Below are 26,271 nucleotides of genomic sequence, written 5' to 3' on the forward strand. Positions count from 1 at the left end.
AAACCAAGTTGTGTTAAAAAAACAAAAATAAGCCAAATGACCAGGAATACAAATCATATCTCAATAATAACCCTGAATGTTAATGACCTAAACTCATCAGTCAAAAGACATAGACTGGCAGAATGGATTAAAAAGAAAGACCCAACAATTTGCTGCCTTCAAGAGACTCATCTCATAGAAAGAGATACCCACAGACTAGAAGTGAAAGGATGGGAAAAAACATACCACACACTCATGGACTAAGTAAAAAAGTGGGAGTATCCATCCTCATATCAGATAAAGCAGACTTCAAACCAAAATTAGTTATAAGGGATAAAGAAGGACATTTCATACTGCTTAAGGGAAGCATAAATCAGCAAGACATAACAATCATAAATATTTATGCCCCAAACAATGGCTCATCCATGTATGTCAAACAAATCCTTCTCAATTCCAGGAACCAAATAGACTATAACACAATAATACTAGGTGACTTTAACATACCTCTCTCACCACTGGACAGATCTTCCAAACAAAAATTGAACAAAGAAACCATAGATCTCAATAACACAATCAATAATTTAGATGTAACAGGCATATATAGAATATTCCATCCATCAATAAGCGAATACACTTTCTTCTCAGCAGCACATGGATCCTTTTCTAAAATAGACCATATGTTATGCCACAAAGCAGCCCTTAGTAAATGCAAAAAAATAGAGATACTGCCTTGTGTTCTATCAGATCATAAAGAAGTGAAATTAAAAATCAAAGATAAATAAAAACCAGAAACTACTCCACCACTTGGAGATTAAATAATACGCTATTGAATGATGCATGGATAACAGAAGACATCAGGGGGGAAATAAAAAAATTCTTAGAGGTAAATGAGAACAAAGATACAATATATCAAAATCTCTGGGACTCCATGAAAGCAGTACTAAGAGGAAAATTCATAGCATGGAGCACATTCAATAAAAGAAGGAAAGTCAACAAATAAACAACCTAACACTATAGCTCAAAGCCCTAGAAAAAGAACAGATCAACACCAAAACTAGTAGAAGACAAGAAATAGTTAAAATCAGAGCTGAAATCAATGAAATTGAAACAAAAGAAACAATCAAAAAATAGACAAAATTAAAAGTTGGTTCTTTGAAAAAATAAACAAAATTGATAAACCCTTAGTTACACTAACAAAGAAAAGGAGAGAGTAAACACAAATTACTAAAATTTGGAATGAAAAAGGAAATATCCTGAAAGATACTATTGAAATACAAAACATAATTAGAAGCTATTTTGAAAATGTATACTCCAGCAGTAGAAAATCTCGAAGACATCAACAGGTTTCTAGAAACATATGATCCACCCAAACTGAATCAGGAGGACATACAGAATTTAAATAGATAAATTTCAAGCAATGGAATAGAAGAAGTCCTCAAAAGTCTACCAACAAAGTAAAGTTTGGGACCAGATGGATTCTCAACTGAGTTCTACAAGACCTTCAAAGATGAACTAATTCAAATACTTCTCAAAGTATTCCATGAAATAGAAAGGGAGGGAACCCTTCCAAACTCATTCTATGAAGCTAACATCGCCCTGATACCCAAACCAGACAAAGACACATCGAGGAAAGAAAATTTCAGACCAATATCCCTAATGAACATAGATGCAAAAATTCTTAACAAAATTTTAGCAAATCGCATACAAAAACATATTAAAAAGATAGTGCACCATGATCAAGTGGGTTTCATCCCAGGGATGAAAGTTTGGTTCAACATCTGGAAATCAATAAAGGTAATTCACCACATCAACAGACTTGAAGAATCACATGATTATTTCAATAGATGCAGAAAAAGCATTTGATAAAATACACCATCCCTTCATGCTCAAAACACTAGAAAAAATAGGGATAGTAGGAACATTCCTCAATATTGTAAAGGCCATCTATGCTAAGCCCATGGCCAACATCATTCTAAATGAAGAAAAATTGAACGCAATCCCCCTAAAAACTGGAACAAGGCAGGGATGCCCTCTTTCACCACTTCTATTCAACATTGTCCTTGAAATTCTAGTTAGAGCAATTAGACAGACCAAAGAAATTAAAGGGATATGAATGGGGAAAGAAGAACTCAAACTATCCCTATTTGCCTATTTGCTGATGACATGATTCTATAATTAGAGGAGCTGAAAAATTCCACCAGAAAACTTCTAGAACTCATAAATGAATTCAATAAAGTAGCAGAATATAAAATCAATGCTCATAAATCGAATGCATTTTTATTCATAAGTGATGAATCCTCTGAAAGAGAAATTAGGAAAACTATCCCATTCACAATAGCCTCAAAAAAAAAGTACTTGGAAATCAATCTAACAAAAGAGGTGAAAGACCTCTACAATGAGAACTACAGAACACTAAAAAAAGAAATTAAAGAAAATCTTAGAAGATAGAAAGATCTCCCATGTTCTTGGATAGGCAGAATTAATATTGTCAAAATGGTCATACTACCAAAAGTGCTGTACAGATTCAATGCAATCCAATTAAAATCCCAATGATGTACCTCATAGAAATAGAGTAAGCAATCATGAAATTCATTTGGAAGAATAAGAGACCCAGAATAGCTAAAGCAATTCTTAGCAGGAAGAGTGAAGTAGGAGGTTTCACAATAACAGAACTTAAACTATATTACAGAGCAATAGTAACAAAAATGGCATGATATTGTCACCAAAATAAACAGATAGATCAGTGGTACAGAATAGAGGACACAGAGACAAACCCACATAAATACAGTTTTCTCATACTAGACAAAGTTGCTAAAAACATACAATGGAGAAAAGATAGCCTCTTCAACAAATGGTGCTGGGAAAACTGGAGATCTATATGCAGTAAAATGAAACTAAACCCCTATCTCTCACCCTGCACACAACTCAACTCAAAATGGATCAAGTACCTCAGAATTAGACCAGAGACCCTGCACCTAATAGAAGACAAAGTAGATCCAAATCTTCATCATGTCTACTTAGAACCAGACTTCCTTAACATGACCCCCAAGGCACAATAAATAAAAGCAGGCATCAATAATTGGGATATATTCAAACTAAAAAACTTTCAGCAAAGGAAACAATCAATAACATGAAGAGAGAGCCTGCAGAGTGGGATAAAATATTTGCCATGCACACTTCAGATAGAGTACTAATTTCCAGAATCTACAAAGAACTCAAAAAACTTTATAGCAAGAATACAAATAACCCAATCAATAAATGGGTTAAGGAAATGAACAGAAACTTCACAGAAGAAGATGTACAAGCAATCAACAGATATATGAAAAAATGTTCAATATCTCTAGTAATAAGAGAAATGCAAATCAAAACTACCCTAAGATTTCATCTCACCCCAATTAGAATGCCGATTATCAAGAATACAATCAACAATTGGTGTTAGTGTGGATGCGGGGAAAAAGGTACACTCATGCATTGCTGGTGGGGCTGCAAATTAGTGCAGCCACTCTGGAAAGCAGTGTGGAGATTCCTTAGAAAACTTGGAATGGACCTACCATTTGACCCAGCTATCACACTCCTTGGTTTATATATACCCAAAGGACTTAAAATCAGCATACTACAGTGACACAGCCACATCAATGTTCATAGCTGCTCAATTCACAATAGCCAGATTGTGGAATCAACCTTGATGCTCTTCAATAGATGAGTGGATAAAGAAACTGTAGTATATATATATACAATGGAATATTACTCAGTCATAAAGAAGAAGAAAATTATGGCATTTTCAGGTAAATGGATGGAGTTGGAGAGTAACACGCTAAGTGAGATAACACAATCCCAAAAAACCAAAGGTCAAATGATCTCTCTGATAAACAGATGATGATACATAATGGGGGGAGGATAGGAGGGAGGCAAGAATGGAGGAAGGATGGATTGTATAGAGGAAAAATAGGGGTGGGGAAGGGGTGGGGGGAGGAAAAATAGCAGAATGAGACAGACATCATTTTGCCCTATGTACATGTATGATTGTACAAATGGTGGGACTCTGCTTTGTGTACAGCTGGAGAAACAACAGTTGTACCCCCATTTGTGTACAATGAATCAAAATAAATAAGTTTTAAAAATAAATAAATCCAGGTCCTTTTTAAATTACTTTTTAAATGTTCTATCTATATATTCACTGCCCTGAAGAGTCACGTCACTTCAGATGCAACAGTAACGCAAGTAAGTGTCACAGTTCAAAGTCGGCTCCGCTTTTCCATTAATGTAATAACCTCAAACATCTTATCATTACTTTCATTGTAAACAATTTAATATTTTTCAGAAAGTGTCTTTCCTGCCCCCAATCTTTGATTGGATTCATTAAATTAAATCAGCAAAAAACTTTAGGGAAAAACCAGACTAATCTTCACCTGTGTCATTTACCAATGTCCAGCAGGGGGCAGCACTGTAACAGGGATAACGAGCCGATCTCCACTCAGGCTCTGGAGCTGCTGATCAGGTAGACTTCAGACAGACAGAAACCAGTATTTTATATGTCGTCCTTTTCCTCTGTAACTTCTGTAATCGGGGAAAGCAGCCATGACCTGCAAAGGCTAAAGTTTCTCACAGAGCAGAGAGTGGAGCCTGAAGGTTTTGCTTTCCCAGTTTCTGTACTTACCTGTACTTACCAGGTAGGTGGGTTAATGTTTGAAGAAGGAATGGATAAAATGAATGACTGCAGGATTTGAGGTATATGGAATTCATTTCCTGGGAGAATATTTTACCCCAAAGTTGCTGCACCGAAAGGTAGTGAGTTTCCTGACCACGGTTGTGGGTGATGGACACCTGGATCACCATGCAGAAACATTGCAAAGCTAATTTAGACACCAGAAGAGGACTGGATGAAGTGTAAGATCCCTTCCAAAGTCCGAGCCTGGAGCTAGGAGACAGCAGCCCAGGGAGGCGAGGAGATGGTGTCCCGATCTCCTAGCTGAGCAGCTCTGGAGCTGGGTGTTGCTCTAAAGTGTCCCAGCTTGTTCTGAGGTCCTCAGACCTAAATTTTGCCTTGCTTTAGGGTTCAGTTTGCTGGTGCCTCCTTTGGGAAGCTCAAAGTGCACAGAGGTTAGAGTTCTACCAGGGAGAAGGTCTTATGTAAGAAGTTGTTGGACGAGTCTGTGGCCATCTGTAATCTGAGAGTTTGGTACGGACTGTTCAGAAACAAGAGGGTAGCTCTGGGAAGGCGTGGCTTAGAGGTCCCAAGGGATGGCAGAGCCAGGGAGAGCTTTTCTGTCATTTTAGGTTATGCAACTGGCCTGGGCGGGCAGGATTCAGGGGCAGGTCCTGAGCTTGGGGTGGTACCAGTTTATTACCTCCAAGCAGCACAGAGACTGCACTGGCCTCAGAGCTGCTGTCCTTCCAAGATGTGGCTCTGTGCTCTGGTCTTGGCCGCTCTCTCTGCTTGCACGGCGTGGGGTGAGTTCCTCTGAAATACGAATACCAGGGGGCACTTTTGGAAATCCTTGTCCTGGGTGGAGATACATAAAGGGCCAAGACCTGCAGCTTCAGTTCCACAGCCTTGCTCTCCCTCTAGACTTGGACTTGGACCTGGACTTGAAAATAGACTTGGAGTAGCACAGCCCAGCCAGCCTTGGCCACAACAAGACTCAGGGGAGGATAAACACCCTGACCCACCTGCTGCATGCATCAGGGTCAGGAGGGCAATAAGATAAACTCGAAACTTCACACATGAGGAATTAAGAGAGCACAGGTTTCCCCCTCCATTGTGAGTGCAGATCTGGCCCATGGAGAGTGGCTTAGCAGAATATTAAAAGCATCAACTCAGGAACTCGACTAAGTGAATCCCAGCTCAGCACTTCCAAGCTGGGCGTCCTTGGGTCAGATACTTAATTTAGCTGTGCCTGGGTCACCCTGTCTCTAAAATAGGCATGAAACAGGACCCACCTTATCAGGCTGCAGTGGGGATGAAGTGGTGGTGCTTTCTGAGCACTTAGAACGGTGTCTGGTCTAGAGAAAGCAGAAAAAGGATGAAAGGGTTGATTTAGAATGGAGCGTGTTATTAGGAAATTTGACATATGGTAATATCAGAACCAGAAGCCTTTGACCTTTGGAAAGATAGTTCATCACTCACAGTTCCCAGGAGGTTGGGCACACCACTGGGATGAGAGGACACACAAAGGACCCACTGAGTTCAGTCAGGAGGTGGAGGGAGAGCGGGCCACTGTGTATAAAGCTGTGGTTTTGTCTGGAAGGAAGAGACAGAGGAAGCTGGTATGGGTTGGCTGGTGGGAATTATTTTAGTGGACTTTGGGGCAAAGGGATTGTTCTATCTGTCTGATTCCTAGTTCTGGGTGATTTGAGCAGGAGGGTACTGGCCCAGGGTGTGAGACCATGATAAAGGAGGTGACTGGGGTGGGGATCCCGAGAGCAGTAGTTCCACAAGGACCAGCAAGGTCTCACAAATCAAAGCATTAGATACAGAAAACAAACGCATGGCTCACACAGTGGTTCGGCAATGGACCTCAGCATACGTCTGGGTCATTTTATGGACAGAGAAACTGAGTTTCAGAGAAATGTACTCTGCCAAGTTCACCTGGAAAATCTTGTGCTGGCCTGTTTCTGGCTCTAACATTCAGAACCAGAGCTCTGGATATCAGTGCCTTGGCAACTGAGGCCCCGTCTGTGTATTATCTTCTCTCTGGCTGTGTGACATTTAGGAGGACTAGGAAATGAGTGTTCGGCAGAGGAGGAAAAGATCCAAAGTTGGAGTGGAACATTTCTTTTTTTTGTATACATTTTTTTTATTTAAATTTTTATTTGTTCTAATTATTTATACATGACAGTAAAATACATTTATGCATTTTGATAAATCATACATAAATGGAGTATAATTTCTCATTTTGCTGATTGTACACGTTGTAGGGTCACATGGTCATGCAGTCATACTTGTACATGAGGTAATGTCTGTTTCACTCTACTGTCCTTCCGACCTGCATACCCCTTCCTCTCCCTTCTCTCCTCTCTACCTAATCTAAAGTAACTCTATTCTTCCCTAGTCTACCCCCCATTGTGAATTAGCATCCACATGTCAGAGAAAACACTCAGCCTTTATTTTTGGGGGATTGGCTTATTTCACTTAGCATGATATTCTACAACTCCATCCATTTACCAACAAATGCCACAATTTCATTCTTCTTTAAAGATGAGTAATATTCCGTTGCATATGCACACCACATTTTCTTTATCCATTCATCTGTTGAAGAGCACCTAGGTTGGTTTCATAGTTTAGCTATTATGTTGGTTACCCCAGCAAATGCCACCCCCTTTCCATCTAGGAAGTTAATATAGGCCTTCTAAATCCTGTTTGCTCATCTGTTCAGTGGGCATTGTAACACCTGGTGACGCTTCTTTAAGGAATGATGTGAAGCAGCTAAAGTGCACATCTGGTACAAAGAAAGTGCTCAGTATGTGCACATTCCATATGACGTAAGAGGTGCCTGCTGGTGTACTACCTTGTTTATGCCTCCCACCCCGTCTGCCCATATTTCCATCCTGGACAATCTGGCTTCTACCCACTTCATCTGGTGATCACTGAGGTAACAGACCAAGTCCAGAGATTTCTGCTCAGCCTTCACCCTCCTTCACCTCCTTGAAGCACCCACCTGGCCCCTCCCCCGCCTCCCTGGGCTTCAGAGGCTCCGCCCTCCTCCTGCCACCTCTCTGGAGGGTGCTCCCAATCTCAGCTGAAGCTGCCTCTGTGCTTCCTTCTCAGCTCCTGCTCTCCTCTCACCCTGGCCCCTGCAGTGAGTCACACACAGCCATGGTGTGCACCCTCACCTTCAGGGGAACAACCCCCTGCCCCCTCACCAAACTCCTTCCAGTCTGGAGGTGCCCTGGTCCTGTGGCCTCTTGCCAGGATATCTCACTGACTTCCCCAGGGACCCTGCCTAACACTGAGCCGGGTTCACACGCCTGCTCTTCAGTCTTCTCCCTCCATGGCCCCCATAATCTGGTCTTGGCAGCTACCAAGTCCTCCATCAAAAGTCCTCATATGTGTCTCCATATTTCTTTATAATTTTTCTCCTCCTAAATATAAAAAAGGAATCTATCTTCAGTCCAGAAATCTGGCTATGCGCCAAGAAAAAAGCAACCTGCACAGTCTGTATCCATAGACATCTCCCTGAATAAGCTTCCCTAAAAGGACATCTCAGTGTCATTGGTAATAATTAGTTACATGTGAAAAGGAAAAAGTGTGGGCTTTGCTCTTTACAACATGAGACATGCACGTGGTTTCGTATCCTGATTTCCATCAAGTTTCCCAGTGCTATTAGTTATTCATCTTGATATATAAGAAAACTCATAATCTTAACATTTTTAAAAATCCTAAGACGTTGTAAATTGTACATCCATGCCTCCAGAACGCTCATCCTGGTGTTATGTGTACAACAAAAATTACAGTATGAAACTGGCTATTGATGCTATTGTAAGTGGATTTCCCATAAAAGACTTCCATTAATTTTTCTTCTGTTAGAACAAGTCTGGATTCTTCTTCTTTTCTGGCCACACATTTGAGGGGAATGTTGACACATCTGTATGCAAAGAGGAGCATTGTGGAGGACAGGAGGGTAGTAACTGTGTCCCGTGATGGGTGCTCTGAGAACCTGAGGTCATTGAGGCCAGACAGGAGAGGACTCCAGGGGTGGCCACAGTCGAGTGTCTGAAATCCACCTGCCACAGCTTAGCTCACTCTGGTCCCACAGCAGGTGGGACCAGGTCAGGTGAGGAGGCTGCAGAGAGATGAGGAGCACTTATCTCCTGTCCAAGAAAGGAGGGAATGGAGCAGACAACCTGATGCCTAGTCTTTCTCTCTTTACAAATGGCCCGTCTTAGAACTCATAGAATATTCTAGAAGTTCTTGTGTCCTTCATTTCAAAAATATTCCTAATGTTTACTTGTCTACTAAGTGAAACCCGATGCCTTAGCCTGGCATTCGAGGCCCTTCCTGACCAGCACCTGCTCATTCCAGAGTGTTAGCTCCCCTCCACCTGGACTCCCCCTGTCTCCACACCCATCACCAGTTCCCAGCCAGGCCCTGTGTCTCCCTGTCTCTGATTATCTGGACTCTGCACTCTCTCTTATTCCTGTTTAGCCCCCATTCCATCTCCCTCATTCTCCCCTACACTCTGCAAGTCCCAGCTCCCTGTGATCAGAAGGCCTCGCTCCCTCTTCTCCCTCCTGCAACCCCTTGCTGGTCCCCCCACCAGAGCATGCCTCCTTCTTTCCAGCATCAAATCAAGTACGTCTGGGGCTCCTTCTCCCCAGAAGGTCAGCCCTCCTGAGAACAGGGCCCCCTTGTGGTCATCTCCTCAACCAGCATGCAGCTCTGCAACAGGAGCCTAGTGGGTCCATGCTTCCAGAAGCTTCTATGAGGGAAACAAAGGCCTTGTTCATTCCCAGAAGTTCTCCTTTTTCCATTGACTTTTGTCTGGACACATTTGTACCTTAATCCTCAGTCCTTCACTAAACCCTTTTAGTTGGGCTGGATTATTTTCCTTATCCTAAGGCCTAGAGGGTATAGATGACTTTTTCAATGTCACATGCCTAGAATGTGGCAAACCCACCTGGGACCAGGACTAGCCTTTCCCCTCTCATGTCCTCATTTGCACCCATGTCCAGCAGGGCACCCGTCCTCGCCACCCGTGGTGGACACCGTGTATGGCAAAGTCCTGGGGAAGTACGTCAGCCTGGAGGGATCTGCCCAGCCTGTGGCCGTTTTCCTGGGGGTCCCTTTTGCCAAGCCCCCTCTGGGATCCCTGAGGTTTGCTCCACCGCAGCCTGCAGAGCCCTGGAGCTACGTGAAGAACACCACCTCCTACCCTACTATGTAAGTGGGGTGGCCTGTCTCGGGGGTGGTCTCCCAGTGCTGCAGGGAGGGGTGGAGGCCGTCCTCTGCTTGGCTCTGCCTTCTTCTGGAATGCTCGAGAACACGGCGGAGCCCTGAGACAGCCCGGACCTCTCGGGGATGTCAAGAGCCCTTCATCCAGCACGTGGTTCTTGAGTATTCTGTGTCACCCTGTTCTCAGTTCTTAGAATCCATTTGTGGACGGAAGATCCCTCTCTTGGTGAAGCTTGCATTCCGGAAAGGAGAGACAGCTCATAAACAATGTGCAAAGTAAAAAGTGTATCATGTGCTATGTTAGAATGTGATTAGTGCTTTGTAAAAGGAGTTATTGAGCCAGTGAGGGAGACGTGAAGTCTGTTTCTTCTTGGTTTGGTGGGGACATGGGGTGGGCGAAGGCACTGGCAGGGTGCACTGACTTGACACCTTCTCAACTCCTAGGTTGATCTAGAGGCCTAGTCATGACAGAGCAGTGGTTGGTCTGCCCAGTCACTCTGGCTACCTGGGCACAGAAGCTCCAAGGTTTCCAATGGCCTCCCGGACACCCCCAGAGCACTCAGACCCTCAGCCAAGTATTTCCGAGGGTGTCCAGTTTCCCTCTTCCGGGCACCTTCTTCCCTTATCTTTCTTTACAAAATACTATGCACTGTTTTTATTTCCTAGTTGTAAGGGTGCTACATACACATTCCAGATAAGTTAGAGAAGAACTTAGAGAAGCGAGGGCAGAAGCAGGAAATTCACATGTAATTTCACCTGCCAGGGAGAATTGCTCCCAACGTGTTTGGTCGCGTTTCCAGTCTGTCACTGGCTGTATCCTTCCTCCCTTGGAAACAGATCCTACGTACACACAGTGGGAATCACCACCTTGCTCATGAATCATGAAGATCACTTTGCGCCCTTAAGTATCTCAGTCTGACGTTAAATAGCTGCATAAAATTGGGTATTGAAATGTAATTGATTAAATTAACATTTGATTTGGATTCATCAAGTTGTTTTTAATGTTCTTGACATTATAAATACCACCACAATGAACATGTTGTAACTAAATCATCACATGCATTCATGGATATTTTAGGATAAGTCCCAAGAAGTGACATTTCTGAGTCAAAGCATCTGCACATTTTGGTAATTCCCCCCAACTGTGAGATATTCCAACTGTGTACACACCTTACACTGACATATGGAAACCTTCATTCAGGAGACCCTGGCCAAATGCCTGGGTTTATAAAAGAATGCCTTTTGGCTCTTGGGTCAACAAAATAATAACATGTAATAACAATGATAAATATAATGTTGGTCTTTATTTTACATTTATCTAGATATTAGTGATTCCTCTCCTTTGACATTTGAATTTCAATCTTTGCAAATCCTACGTCCATTGCTTTTGGAGATCTAGGAAAAATTCCTGAGGATGGAAATCTGGACATTACTTTTGCTGGTTCCGCTTCTACCAGTTGACAGCTGTGTCCTCCTGACACCCAAGTGGCTCAGTTACCTCTTCTTACAGGGGGTAGCAACACTTGCCTTCTGATCCTTTGAGATTGGGAGACCCTGCTTAGAACGGACTTGGAAATATAAGTCCTATGCAGAGTGGATGTTCTTGGCTACCTGACCTCAGGCAGGTTGTGTAATCTCCCTGTGACTCAAATTTCTCTTCTGTCAAATAGGTGTAGTGATAGAACCCATGCCCAAGGCTGATCTGAGGCTTCAAGGAGTTGGTAGATCAGAAGAACTTTAGATCTGAAGAACTTCAGTCAGTGCCTGGCAACTGGGAGAACTCAGCAAATGTTACCAACTCCATTCTATGTTGGATTCTAGAGATTTCTTAACAGGATGGTTGCTTGGGATAGGTTGATGACAGAATCTTAGAATTCCAGGGTTGCAGGATCCTTAGAGAAAGCACTCTCCTCATTTACTCTGAGCAGGAGGGGACACAGAGCAGGATAGCAATTCATCCAAGGTCACAGAGCACATCAGTGGCTGAAGCAGGCAACCGGAATGTCCTACAGGATCCAGGAAGAGGAGAAATGCTAGGCCCCTCTCACTCTGCATGATCTCAGGAGACTCAAGGGGGTCCCATGATTCCCACCAAACCCCCAGTGAGCCTCTCACCCACTCCAGTGCCTCAGGTGCAGTGACAGCAGCTCCACTTAGAGGCTTAAACTCCAGTGCCAGGTCTGGCCCCAGGTGACACTTTCTGCCTCCACCTCACTGAATCTCTGAATCCTCCTTTCTCCCCTCCCAGGTGCTCCCAAGATGCAGTGGCGGGGCAGGTGCTCTCCGAGCTCTTTACCAACAGAAAGGAGAACATTCCCCTCACCTTCTCTGAAGACTGCCTTTACCTGAATATTTACACTCCCGCAGACCTGGCAGGGAGAGGCAGGCTGCCGGTAAGTGTGGCCCCTCGCCAGGACTTGTGAGCCCCAGCATTGGGGAGCCACTAGTGCAGGCAGGACAGGGATGAAGGCCTGGGGTGAGGGGCACCCCGGGCCGTGATGAGTCAGGGGTCCCAAGCTTCCTTCACTACAGGAAAGACAAGTTGTCTTCACCTTGGTTTCCCCGGCGACCTCAGCGTCTGGGGGAGAGTGCCGCACATCAGGAATGCACATCTCCATCTTTCCATGTTCTCTCACACTCACAGAAAGACAAGAATGGCTACTCTTCGTCACTAGATTAAGACTCTGAACCTCAGGGCAGATAAGACAATTTCAAATAAGTCAGAGCTTTAGGACCTTGGAGAAAACTCAAACAACCCAACCCTCCTTTTCAGGTAGAGAAACAGGCCCGGATGGGGGAGGGAGGTCACATAGAAGGGTGACAGGACAGGAGCTCGGGCTCCTCATCTTTAAACCAATGTCCCTGAACACAGACTTGGAAGTGCAGCACGTGGGTCACCTTTTCACAGCAAAACCCCTGTGGACCACTTCCCTGTCCCCTGAGAGGAGCATGGGCAGCAGAGCCTGGGACCGTCTCGGAAGCCCATTCCTCGCCTTTGGCCAAACATCTGGAAGGTTCCTGTAGCTCATTCCCTTCCTGATTGTCCAATGCCCATGAGTCAGCATTTCCCCAGCAAAGGGAGGGCCAGAGATGGGGCAGGCTGCCAGGTGCAGGCTGGCAGGCAGAGAGGACCTGCTGGTAAAGAAGCCACACCTGGGATAGAAGAAGGAGGGGCGTCAGCACCCAGCCAGGCCCCCAGGAACCCCCCAGCATGGTTCCCAGGAGTGGTGGAGGAGGTTGGAACTTGGGGATGAAAGTTGGTCTTACAGGAGCTTTGTAAGTCACAAGGAGGTGGGGACAGCGATTCCCTTGTTTGTTCATTCATTCATTCTTCTATATGGCCACGGTTAGACTTGGGGTCAGGGAAAGGAGGGGTGTGGAACCATTCCCACACAGCCCCTGCCTTCCAGGGTCTTGCCATCTGCTCTGCACAGGAGCACTATAGCTTCTCCGTGATGTCACTGCCAGCTAGTCCTTGGGCTCAGCCTTCACTCATGGATGAACTTGACTCAGTCCAGCCCCTGGAGGCAGGAGACCCTCCAGTTGAGGACACAGGTTCTAGAACTTCAGGGTCTGGGTTTAGATCCTGGGTCTGCCTTGGCCTGGCTGAGAGTCTTGGGCAAGTTCTCAACTTCCCTCGGCCTCTGCTTCCTCTAGTGGCAAGAATCCCTTGAGAGCATCTGATGCTGATGGTCAGGCTGCACCTCAGGGCTGGCTGAGTGCGCAGAGCGAGCCTCCTGGAACGCGGCTCAGAGCTGCAGCGGGACCTTCCTCCTGCCCTAACAGCTCAGCATGTGGCCTCTGGGAACATTTGGTCTGGTTCAAGTCGCGCTTGCACTTATTAGCTACAGAGTCTCAGGCAGGTGAAGTGACCCAGCTTTCCTGTCAAATAGCACAGCATTAACACGTTCTGCATGGATAAGTTATTTTTAGGACTTAGGACAGTTTCTCTTGCCCATTTCCCATTGCGCGCACTTGCTTCTTGTTAGCAGTATTATGACAACATCACTGTGTCCACTCTCATTTCTTCCCTGTCATGTGAGTTCTTTAAAGTCAAGAACCATGAATTAAGAACTGTACTGTCCACTCTCTTCTTTAAGTCTCATCATAGTGCCTGGCCCATGGTGGATCCTCAGGTAATGTTCGTGGCATGGTTGAAGGCTTCCTGGAGGAGGTGGATGTGAGGTGGGCTTAGGAGTTTGGGGTGCCTTTGGGGTTGCAGAAGAGGCAGAGGGAGTCACATCAGGAAGGTGTACCATTGGAGCTGCATGGGATTTCCACAATGACCATTCCTGCCTTGAGAAGTTCACTACCCACAGCCCAAGTCGGGCCAGGCCAGTGGGGTAGGTTGCTGAGATCAAAGGAGACCCCCAGAGATAGGAGGTGAGATATAAGGTTTACTGAAAAAACACCTCCTGGGAAGGTCCTGTTGGGTATATACTTTTCTAGAAATTCCAGTGGCCATGGACTGGACTGGTGCTTACTCTGCTTCTCTAGAAAGGAGCATCTGAGTTCATGGCAACCTTTTGTCCAGTGATGGCCAGCTGGACAAGCACTCTGTTCTTCCTTAGTCACCACAGGGAGGGGGCTCTGCAGGTTAAGGTTCAGAGCAAGTTAGTTGAGCTTACTTTGTTCCATTGTATGACCAGCATCCCGAGGAACTTGGCGTGCCTGCAAGAAAGCAGCTCTCCGGACGACACGCACCCGCTGGCATGTGTGAGAGCAAGCCAGGGCCCTTCAAGACGGCGCTTATCTAGGAGTCTGGCCCAGGCCAGCTCTCATCGTTCCCCGGTTGGCAGGGTTCTGGGAACAAAATTGGGCATTTTAGGTACATGATGTTTGACTGTTCTCCTAGAAGCCAAGGATGACACACACAGAAGTTTAATTCCTCACAAAATGTTACCCAAGATGATGCTGAAATACAAGTGCTGCCCACGGTCATGTGAAGCAACAGGACTGCGGGGTGAAGGGGAGAACACAGCATCCTTGCCCCGCGCTGTCGACATTTCAGTTTTCAGCAACTCAGGAGGGACAGGGCACATAGATCTGGAGAAAAGGCAGGTGCGCTGGGTGGAGCAGTGGCCCATTTTGCAACCTTGCTGGGTTCTACAAGAATTTGAATAATGGCCTCCACAAGTCACAGCCAAGATGTGGGTGACCGAACCAGACACCCTCTGGAGTCCTTCTGTTTCCTATCACATGTATGGCTGCACTGTTGTTTTCCCCAGGTGATGGTGTGGATCCACGGAGGTGGACTGGTGGTGGGCGGGGCATCCACCTATGATGGACTGGCCCTCTCTGCCCATGAGAACGTGGTGGTGGTGACCATCCAGTACCGCCTGGGCATCTGGGGGTTCTTCAGGTAAGGTGCTGGACTCCCCTCTCTGCACAGGGGCCCCTGCATTGATTTGTTTTCTATTGATATAATAAAGTACGTGAGGCTGGATAAATATAAAGAACATAAATTCATTCAGCCCAATTCAAGGTTGGTGGTCTCACTAGATGGGCCTCTGGTGTGGGTCCCTGGGCTCTACATGGTGGGGGAAACGGAAAGGGAATCCACAGGGTACAGGAGAGGTCATGTGCTGGGAAGAGAGAGGAGACATCACAATCTTTTTTCCACAGCTCCCTCTCTCCAGAACTGACCAGGGGTCTGTAGCTCTACGTTAGTCCTTCCAAGGACTGCCTCCCAGTGAGCTGCTCACTCTCCACTAGGCTGAACCTTTTAAGCCTCAAACACCTCCTGCCACACGAGGGACCGAGGCTGTCCCACATGAACCCTGAGGTGAACCACATGCAAACTAGACCCAGCTCTGTCACGTCTGAACCCATGGCGTCTTTTGCCAGGGGCCACCTTTAGCTGCCTCCTCCCCCTCCCCTGGTGTGCACAGGGCACCTCCCCTGCACAGGGACAGACGCCCTCGACACCACGCCCTCCCCAGCCCAGGCTCTCCCCTTCCCCACGAGGCCCCTGTGCTGCCGCTGGCAGCTCCGTCCTCCTGGGCGCTCAGGATGAAGGGCCGGGGGGCCCGGAGGCTCCTCTGTTCTCACCCCCGTCCGTGGGCCAGCCGATTCCCATGGCTCCTGCCCCATGTGCTCAGAATCCGGCTACTTCTCACCACTCCCGCGTCGCTGCCCACGTCTCTGGCCTGGATCACGGTTATGATCATATTCACAAACCTGTGACTGGACATGGTGACTGTTCCACGGTGGCCAGAGAGATCACGGGAGGCACAGGTTGAGGTCACCCTGCCTCTGCTGAGGGCTCCCAGGTTACACAGGAGTCCCCTCCAAGGCCCTGGGTGCCCTCTAAGCTGCCTCTCACACCAGCTACCCTCACACTTCCGTTCCCTTGGCCCTGGGGCCTTTGCACCTGCTGCTTCTCCTCCCCAGAATTCCCTTCTCTGGACATTAGAAGACCTGTGCTCATTTCATGCTGGTCTCAACCAACACCACCACCCACAGAGGCCTTCCCTGGTCCTGAGACCTGAAATGTCACCCCACCGCCCCACCCCTGCTCTGTCCTTACCTCACATCACCTTCACTGGTGAACATTACACTCCCATTTCATCTGTCTGAGGTCTGGAGTGTGAGCTGAGTGGGGTCAGACTTTGCCTGCTTTGTTCCCAGGTATGCGCTCACTCTTAGGCCAGCGCAGGGCACATAGTAGGTGCTCACTCAGTACATCATTGCTGGAGAATGAATGTAGACTCCATGCAGAACAATCAGCAGGGATGAGAGGCAGGCGGAGACCCCTGTGTCACGGATGCAGAGCCCCCAGGTCACCTCTGGTCCTGTAGCCCTGCCATGACACCTCTGTCCCCACCTCACCCTCTCTCGCAGCACTGGGGATGAGCACTGCCCGGGGAACTGGGGCCACCTGGACCAGGTGGCTGCTCTGCGCTGGGTTCAGGACAACATCGCCAACTTTGGAGGGAACCCGGGCTCTGTGACCATCTTTGGAGAGTCCGCAGGAGGAGAAAGCGTCTCTGTTCTTGTAAGTGCTCCTGGTTCCTGCCCCTCCCCAGGCTGCCGAGGCTGCTGCTGGGACCTCTTGGAGCCGACTCCATCATCGGCACCTTTGGTTACAAGACCTGGATTCAGGGCTGACTCTGCTCACTGCCTGGCCTCGGATGGTGGGGAGCCCAGGCCAGACCCTCCCTGGCCTCCAGGAAGCTGAGCTCAGCTCTCTGTCCTGGGCCAGCAGCACCTCCAGCTGGATCTGTGATAGTGACCTTCCTCCTCCTCTGGTTTGATGGAGTTCTCTTTCCCTTCCTGATCGTTTTAACCTCAGGACCCAGCTCACTTCTGTTGGGATGCAGGGTGGGTATAAATGACAGTGAGAAGAGGCGAGGACGGGATTTCGTTTGGCTCCAGGGCAGGATCTACACATTGAGGGGGCTTGTTAGCCAAGAAAGGGCAGGGCTTCTTCTGAGTTTTTCTTATGTCTTGTCCCTGCCCAAGAAGTAGGGCAGAATTTGAAATGGAATGGGGGAGGGATAACACCTGGGATGTGGGTAGGGAAAGAACCCAGGGATGGAAGATGTCTTGGTAGTGTTGGCAAAGAGACCGTGTGGACCCGGAAGCTACAGAAGGTGCAGGGACCAAAGAAACCTTCCTTCCCCTCTCAGCTAAGCCGAGTGTGAGCCCGATTTCTGCCGTTTTCAAACATATATTGGTTTCCTAGTTGAATGAATATTCAGGGGAAAATGTCTACATATTTTTTAAAGTAGAGAAAAAGGAAAAATACACATAAGCCCAAAGAAAATAGTTTATAATCCTCCTACCCAGGGGCAATTACTGTTGAAATTTTGACACGTATTTCTGTTTTGTTTTTTTTTTTAACCACAGTTTTCTATCTCTTTCCATCTCTGTCTCTTTCATCCATCCATCAACTCTCACTTTCTTTCTTTCTGTCATCTATCTGTTGTTTTTTACCCCCCAAATTTTTATAATGCTCTAGGGTAACATGAAGATTTAGCTTAATATTAGATATCTTACATAGTATTATCTTTAATTAATAATTTAATAATTGTTTAGTATTCCATGGTAAAGAATAAAAATTATGTATTTATCTGATCTCATCATATTAAAACATATTTTGGATTATTTCCAATTGTCACTATGATAAACCGTGTGGGCATTCTGAGAAACTTTGGTGAGCTCCCACGATCCTTTTTCTTCAGACACATTTTGAGTAACAGAAATGCCAAAAGAGAGTTTGTGGGTAGGAAGGCCCAGCTGTCTTCCAACTGTTTTGATAGTCACGATGAGCTTGTGCCACACACTTCCTGTTCTGTGCCTCTCTCTGTGCTCTGGTTTCATGCTGCAGAGGTTCTCTTAGGAAAGCTGGCCCCAGGGCAGGCCTGGTTAGCAGGCTGGGATAGGTGAGGAGCTGTTTCCCCACCCCCAGACTCTCCAGGTGAATGGTCAGGGCAGAGGAAGAAGTAGAGGGAGCCTGAAAGAGCAGGTGAATTGTTGACCCTGTGAACATGAACCTCCTCCTCTCCACTCCCCTGCCAGGTGTTGTCTCCCCTGGCCAAGAACCTCTTCCACAGGGCTATTTCTGAGAGTGGCGTGGCCCTCACTGCTGCTTTGATCAGGAAGGACATCAAGCCGGTGACTGAGGTGGGTCTCATCCTGGACATCTCCCGGAATTTTCTTCTGCTCTATTAAATTCCTTGGGGAACTTTCCTGTGGTGCTCACCAGAAATGCTCCAAGCAGCAGTAAAGCGAGAATGACTGAGTAGCAAGGCCTCCTTTAGAATTCATATTTAAATCACCTTGCACATGTTTTGAAGCCTCTTCATGGGGATTTTCCCATCTAGAGTTCCTACAATTATACATGAGCTCTAGCATGCAGGAGACATGGTACAAATGTCAGCATGTCACATATATGAACTCTTCTTACTAGATTAGTGTAATCATTACCATCATTTATGGGTGGGGGAAATGAGGCACACAGAGACGGAATGGCTTGCATGAGGTCAAGTAGCAAGTTAAGGGAGGTGGTGGATTTGACAGTGGAATTTCCTATTTCAAGTTCCTAATCCCCAACCACAAAGCCTATTTTGAGGCATTGAACTCTGAGCACATGGTGCCTGATTTATTTAGTTATTCATTCACTTTTATCGTGCTGGGAATGGATATTGTGTTCATTTTAATAGTGATAAGTGGAAGATACTGAGATGTTATGCAAGAGTCTTATGCCACCATTCCAATTACTAATAGAGATAACACTCATGGAACCCAGAACCCACACCTACAGGTCTAAGGTATTTTTGGCTGCCAGTTACCTCCTTAAAGAAGTTGACAGTGGCATGAAACTCCTCTGCCTAGGTTGTGGGAGGGAAGGTATATGCCTCTTCAACTTGCTGTTACCTGTGATCTCTGCAGAAAATTGCTATTACTGCTGGGTGTAAAACCACCACGTCAGCAGTCATGGTTCACTGCCTGCGCCAGAAGACAGAGGAAGAGCTCTTGGAGACCAAAATGGTAGGTGCCTCCATTCTGGTGGCTCCTCCCCTGTGCACTTGGCCCTGAGTTTCACTGGCTGAGCTGTTCCCTGCTCAGGACAAACTACCTGGACAGTGTGTTACATCTCAGCAGCAGTGTCAGCTGCCTAATCCAAATTGAGAAATTTATTTTTCCACTTTTATTGTGAAATACCTCAAATGTCAAAAATGTCCAACAATAATATGATGAAAATTGCATAATGTCCTCCAGATCTTTCAACATTTAATATTTTGCCATTCTTCTCTTCACATGTATTTTAAGAAACTGAACAGTTCATATATCCACATGTAACTGTCATCCTGAATTTTAGGGATGAGACTATTAACTGAAAAAAATTTTAGAACAATGTCATAATTTTCCTTGGTTGATTGAGAAACTTCATATATTAAAACATAGTAATAGACCAGTTTTCTAGATTTGATAAGACTCAGCCTCAATTAGGACTCCAGAATAGCCCATCCATTCATCTGTCAGCTACCCATTCACCCACTTCACTAATATCCTCTCATCAACCTAGTGTCAATCCATCCATAGCTTTTCATTTTCAACCTGTTCATTATCCATGAGTCATTCAGTCAACATATGTCTATACTACATCATCCCGTCCTCCAGAAGCAATGTACTACCCATCACCAATCTGCTGGCTTTCATCCATTTTCTCATATATGCATCCAGTTCAACTATAGTGCTTATATTAACCACCATCCATCCATCCATCCATCCATCCATCCATCTACCCAAAAAATATGGACAGCTGGTGTCAGGAGAGGTGATGCATATGTAAAATGAGCATAGTGCCTGCTCAAAAGAACTATCCAAGGAGAAACACAGCCACATATTTAATGGGAAAAGTGTAGTGGAAAGACAGAGAAGGGAAACATTCTTTGTAACCAACAGGGGTTCTTCCCAGGTTGAGTGACATTGAGGATTGATGGATGATCATAGCAGTCTGTCATCACAGAGAAGTTCTGCAGAACACATATCCAGATAAAACTCTAATTAGGAGCAAGGGGAACTATTCCCTTAGTGTGGGGAGGTATGACTATGAGCTCAAGAGTCATCTGAGCCCCTGGCTTGTTTGTCTGGACTTCGGACACGGAGGATACTTCTGGACCTGCAGGGCAGGCTGCGAGAACTGTGTTCTGAATAGGTATCTGTGTATCAAGTCCAGTGTGGCTCCAGGGCTTGGGTTCTGATTCATGAGGCTCAAATGAGGTAACCAAAGTATTTCAAGGATTAAGATAAAGCTGTTTTCTAATACCTGGAAAGAGGCAAATAGTCCACTCATTTTCATTCCAGCACAAAGCAGCCAAGCTAACATGGGAATTGATAGTGACTTCAGGAAAATCTAGAGAACCTAAGATCTGAGGACTTCTTTTGGAGATTGTTGGATCATTGAATTCCTTGTAGACATGCTTCCATGATTATTGGCTACTCGTGGTGTACACACACGCACGCACACACACACACACACACACACACTCATCCCTTCCTGGAGGGCTACAAACCATGATGGAGAAATCCCTAGTGCTCCCTTCCCACATGTATGTCAGACCCGAGAGGTCTAGCACAGCTTTTCAATTGCTGCAATGTTGGTGAACATAGCAAAGACAAATATAGCCTGGCATGAGTTTCAAGCTTGTTTGAATCAAGATTTTCTCACCCAGGATGAGAAAACCCACTTCGAGATCCCTTGGTGGGGAGGAAAAAAATATTTATATATATATAGTAACAGTGTCTTCAGGTAAGTGAAGAGCTCATGAGCAGATGGCTCCAGCTGCTCTGAAGGTAGTGTGGACGATCAGCCTGCCTCTATGCCTCAGTCTGCCATTCTTCTTTGTTGGCTTTTCTCTGAAGTAGACTTGTTTCCTGGGGAGCTTAATGCTTATAAGTACCTCGGACTCATATCCCATCTTCTTAGAAACTGCCTAACTCAACAATTTCGGGTGTAGTTGGGTGTAAACTCTTGGGCTGGCACTGGCTTGTACCATCCTGGTACTCTGTATGTTCAGGGACACAGAGCACCCCAGGTCACATTTAGAGACCTGCATGCATGCAGAGGAAGTAGGGAAGTGGGAATTGGGGTGGGAGGTGAGAGGAGGGGACTGCCTTCTCCCAGGGGCCCACTGCACCTCCAGCCCCATCTCCCATTGAGGCTGACCCGTCTCTGTCAAGGCTGCCATCTTGTTTATATGTTTCTGTCAGAGGAAAACTGGGGTGTTGTTGCCAGACAGAACAAGTAGGGCAAAGGATGAAGAGGAGGATGGCAGTGACAGCAGAGGTCCTCCCAGAGCCCCAGGGACCCTGACTCAGGTTCCCAGCTCTCTCCTTCCCTGGCTGGTGCCTGCTCCCCTCCCCCAACAACGCTACCTGTGTGCATGCCTGTGCCACATTGCAGTGTCCACTTCCTCCCAGCCCAGCCAAAGAGGCACCAGGTGGGAGAACCTGATATCTGTGGGGCGCAGCTCACAGGATCAACTTTTGTGCCAGGGAGACTTCTCTCTCAACCATATTCTCTACTTTTGTCTCCACAGAATATGTTTAGCCTTGATTTATTTGGAGACCCCAGAGAGGTAAGGATATTTGGCTTCTTGATTACAGGTTTTGAGTCTTAAGCCCTTTAAGCTCCAATTCACTATGAATGAAAGAATTCTCCTTTGTGGAATCCCAGCCACTCCTGTGTGCATATTGCTGAGGCCCAGAGAGGGGAGGTCCCTTGCCAGGGTAACACAGCCAGGTGGACCACAGGCAGGACTGGAACCCATTCCCCTGACTCCCAGTCCAGTCTGCACCTCTGAGTCCCCTGGACCAAGCTCTCCCCTTCATGTTTACATGTGCTGCTTCCCAAAAGGCCCCGTGGGAGGACCAGCACCAGCCCTTCCATGCTCATGATGCAGAGTGAACAGAAAAGGGGCAGAGGAGGCTTCACTAGGAGGACAGGTCTCCTGGGAGGCCACAGGTTTGATCAGCTGTGCAGGGAGGGATGTGTTGATGGTGGTCAGAATTAAGGTCAAACAATAAATTAGGGAATGGGGACAGAAAGTCCAGTGGTTTGAAAATAAATATCAGATTCAGAGGATGGCTTGGTGAGCAGGTGAACTTGGAGGAGGGAAGGAAGCCAGCTGTCAGGACAACAGGACGAGGAGTGTTCCTGGGGGAGGGAACAGCAGCTGCAGAGCCCCCTGTGTGTGAAGTGGAGGCTGTGGGGCTGAGAGAGCAGGCTGGAGGCCAAGGAGGTCATGGAGGTGGGGTGGGGTGATCCCTGGAAAGACTTGATTGGCAGGAGTTGGGAGGGGCTCAGAGGGCTGGAACAGCAGTGAGCTGATTGTAGACTTTACCCAGGTCTGTTTCACTGAGAGGCACAGAGAGACCATCTGGGAGGACAATGCACTTCAACTACCCAGGCAAGGAATCCTGGTGGCTTAGACCAGAGCCAGAGCAGGGTGGTGAGGAGTGGTTACAGTCTGGACGTTTTTGAAGGAACAGTGACAGGACTTGCCATGGACAGTGAGGTGTGAGAAGAGCGGAGTGGAGGATGCCCCTGGGTTCTCTGAACCCGGCCTGGCAGGCAGAGCACACGGCCCTCACAGGGCAGCCCCTAGAACCCCCTTGGTGCACAGAGGCAGTTACTATGGTCCTCGCAATTGCTGATGCCACTCCTCCCCTCCCAGGGGCTGCCCTTCCCAGGCCCTCATCTATCTTCTGGATTTCTATCCTGTCCTGTCTCTTCTTTCTCTTCCCTCTTCTATGTCCCATGGCAGATGTGCCCTCCGAACCCAAGGAAGAAGGTGTCCTCTCCTTTCTTAACAGCCTGACTTTGCTTCCAAGACAAATCCGCCTGCCCCCCTGGAGTTGGTTCTTCCAAACGCACCTGAGTGCCAGGGATGGGCCAGATATAGTGCAGAAAATGTTCCACGACCGCATCTCTTTGAGGCTCCTGGGTTAGGCCTGCCTACTGACGCGATCATGTGATCATGCCCTTCCTGCTGTGCGACATTCCCAGCCTTTTCTTCGCTGGTCTAGAGCGTTGGCTCCCGGAGTCCAGGCAGACGGCCAGCCCTGGTCCCGGGGACCAGCAGGAACCCTCCTTCAGAGGAGCTCTCCTCCGCTGGCTCCCCGCACAGCCCTCTGATTGCACAGCCTTCCCGAGGCAGCAGTAGGGTCACCTCCATCCTGCTGTCTGCTGTCGTCAGCTATTGAAGGACGATTGGCTCTTATCTTGTATTTCCCTCCAACTGGGGCTCCAGCCTCAGTGCAGGCCCCTGGAGGGGTGAGGTCAATGTCTCCTCAAAGCTAACCTCTTCCCTGAGACAGCTCATGTTTAAATGTAGGCAGGCGTATGCCCTTGGCCTTCATCCATTGTGATCTCTGTGCTTGTGAATTTGTTGACTTGCTAAAATGTACTTGCGACCACCAAATCAACACTGGTGGCACGCTCGTGGCCATTTGCAACATATGCACACAGCAGTGAGGCATTTGGGTCCCACGATGCCCTTGTTCCCCTCCAAGGCCAAACAAGGAAATGCTCTCCTTGCATCTTCTCTCCTCGTGACACATGTCCCTTCTGTGAGGTGTTGGTTGCCACATCTTTTGCACTATTTTCTTTCGTTGGTGATTTTTCTATTTACAATGACTCTCAAGTGTAGTGAAGAAGTGCTGCCTGGTGTCGCTGAGCACGGAAGGCTGGGATGGGCCTTGGGGAGAAAATGCATGTGGTGGATGGTGCTCTTGGCCATGAGTTCAGAGTCAATGAGTCAACAACACAGTCCATCCAGAGAGGAAGTGGAGATGTGCCTATCATAGGTGAGGCCATGCTCAAAAGTGCTGATATGACATTGATGGTGTATGATACAGCTGTGGAAAAGATGGAAAAGCAGGGAACTGTGTGCATCCATGAGATACTGAATTTTGAAAAAAGCATAGTGGACAGCAGATTTGTGAGACAGAAGCTATAGAAATGTCAGTTCACCCTGCAGGATCGAGAAGATGTTAAGCACTCCTTAGCTGGTGTCTTACAATAAATAGTACCTGCAACTAATTCCTTATAAGAAATCTGTATTACATAAAGCATCTTTAAATAGAAACCTACACACACAACCAGGGTGATGAAGATGTTATGATCAGAGACTCCTGAGACCTTCACTAAGGAACAATCCTTGGGAGGTTTGGTATCCACTCATTCAGGCTTCATGGAGCGTGACAGGTAACTGCTATGAGCCAGAATCACATTTATATGTGTATAAAACCCACACTTATCACTAAAGCTCCCCAGTTAAACTCTCTTCTCTGTGTCTCATAGACTCAGACTTTCTTGTTAGGACCCTGAGATTCTGTGGTCACTGCTGAGAGCCACGAGGGTCTAAGTGCTGGCCAAGTTCCCACACAGGCAGAGGACCGCAGGTGTCCCGGGAGGGTGACAACACACACTGTCCGCTCTCTCCCTAGAGCTATCCTTTCCTCCCCACCGTCATTGACGGAAAGCTGCTGCCCAAGACACCGCAAGAGCTTTTGGCTGATAAGAATTTCAACAGGGTCCCCTACATGGTGGGAATCAACAAGCAAGAGTTCGGCTGGCTCATTCCGATGGTGAGAGATAACTGTGCATATGGGAAGCCTTTCTGGAAAGGGGGTGCTGGGGAATTCAGGACAGTTAAATCTGGGGTGCAATAGCCTTCACCTGGGGCATGGGCTCATGGGTCCCACACTCAGGCACCTGATGGAAAGATTCAGCAGGATTTGCTTCTTCTTGAGTTGAAACTGGCTTACATATATAAACTGTCTATTGCAAACCCACAGCAAGAGTCAAAGCTGGACCCTGGTCAAAGAAACAGGACAGGCTTTATTCAGTAACAGGACTGTAATAGCAAAAAGATCCAAGCATGACCCGAACTCAGATCCCTGACAGCAAAGGCTGGAGACATCTCAAGACTGGGGTGTGCTTGAGGAGGCAGCTTGGGTGTGAAGGGTGGGTCCACCTGTCTCGAGCACAGCAGTTCATGATGCATGCTCATCTGCAGGAGAAACAGACTTCTCTTCATGAGAGGAAAGAGAGGTGTTAACTGAAGTTAGGCCTTCATCCTGCCACCAGGATTGGAAAGGAGATTTAAGCGTTATCTCTCTCAGCCAGGTACACTGGCACATACATATAATCCCAGCAACTTGGGAGGCTGAGGCAGGAGGATTGCAAGTTCAAGGCCAGCCTCTGCAACTTAGTGAGATGCTCTCAAAATAAAAAAATAAAAAGGGCTGGGGAGGTAGTTTAGTAGTAGAGTGCCCCAGGTTCATCCCTAAAGTACTGCACAAAAATAAAAAAATAAAAAAGCAAAAGGAGTCATCTCCTTAAATGTATACATTTCAAAAAATTTCTTAAAAATTGTTTTAATGGCTTTCTGATTCTCAAGGAAACAGTTTGTGATAAGAAGCCTTCATCACAAAGGAAAAGAGAAAGTATTGATAATTGTAGGCTTTCTAAAGTAACTGCTCTAAGAAGGGTTCATGGGCCTCTGTGCCCATCACCAGGTTTGGGCTAGAGGAAACCATATTTAGGCATGAGAGCATTGTGCTTTCACAGGAAGGCATTTTAGGGAACAGGGGTCATTCTGGGTCATGCTCTTAAGCCACTAGAAGCCAGGCTGAAGTTGGGTCGAGTCCTGAGTGCAGAGGCTGAGAGTCGTCAACATGTGGAGAGTTTTGCTATTCTCACTTCAGAGGATTTCAGAGGTTATGACAAAGGACCAGACCATAATGGTGGACTTAGTCGTCCTTCTTGGCCATTGAGGCTGTGGGGTACAGTCTGTGCCTTGTCATGAGCCCTCTGCTTCAACACTACCCTGGTCTCAGTTTTCCTTACTGCCTGGATGAACGCTGTGTCCCCTTGCCTGATA

At 46.8% G+C, this 26,271-nt stretch overlaps 1 protein-coding gene across 2 annotated transcripts in view; it reads left to right on the forward strand.

Moving 5' to 3' along the window:
- The first annotated feature begins 5,275 nt into the window (after nucleotides 1-5,275).
- Nucleotides 5,276-26,271, forward strand: part of LOC124966861 (liver carboxylesterase 1-like) — a 32,454-nt gene continuing 11,458 nt past the window's right edge. The window contains exons 1-9 of one of the 2 annotated variants that reach the window (XM_047528635.1): nucleotides 5,276-5,430; nucleotides 9,652-9,859; nucleotides 12,120-12,264; nucleotides 15,100-15,233; nucleotides 16,715-16,868; nucleotides 18,395-18,499; nucleotides 19,268-19,366; nucleotides 21,922-21,960; nucleotides 24,833-24,973. In XM_047528635.1, the coding sequence (XP_047384591.1) occupies nucleotides 5,379-5,430; nucleotides 9,652-9,859; nucleotides 12,120-12,264; nucleotides 15,100-15,233; nucleotides 16,715-16,868; nucleotides 18,395-18,499; nucleotides 19,268-19,366; nucleotides 21,922-21,960; nucleotides 24,833-24,973 (1,077 nt within the window). In that variant the 5' untranslated portion in view covers nucleotides 5,276-5,378. The remainder of the gene's footprint in view (nucleotides 5,431-9,651; nucleotides 9,860-12,119; nucleotides 12,265-15,099; nucleotides 15,234-16,714; nucleotides 16,869-18,394; nucleotides 18,500-19,267; nucleotides 19,367-21,921; nucleotides 21,961-24,832; nucleotides 24,974-26,271) is intronic. The other variant, XM_047528636.1, reaches the window with a different exon arrangement.

Source organism: Sciurus carolinensis, chromosome 16, assembly GCF_902686445.1.
Source record: "Sciurus carolinensis chromosome 16, mSciCar1.2, whole genome shotgun sequence".
NCBI classification, from domain to species: domain Eukaryota; kingdom Metazoa; phylum Chordata; class Mammalia; order Rodentia; family Sciuridae; genus Sciurus; species Sciurus carolinensis.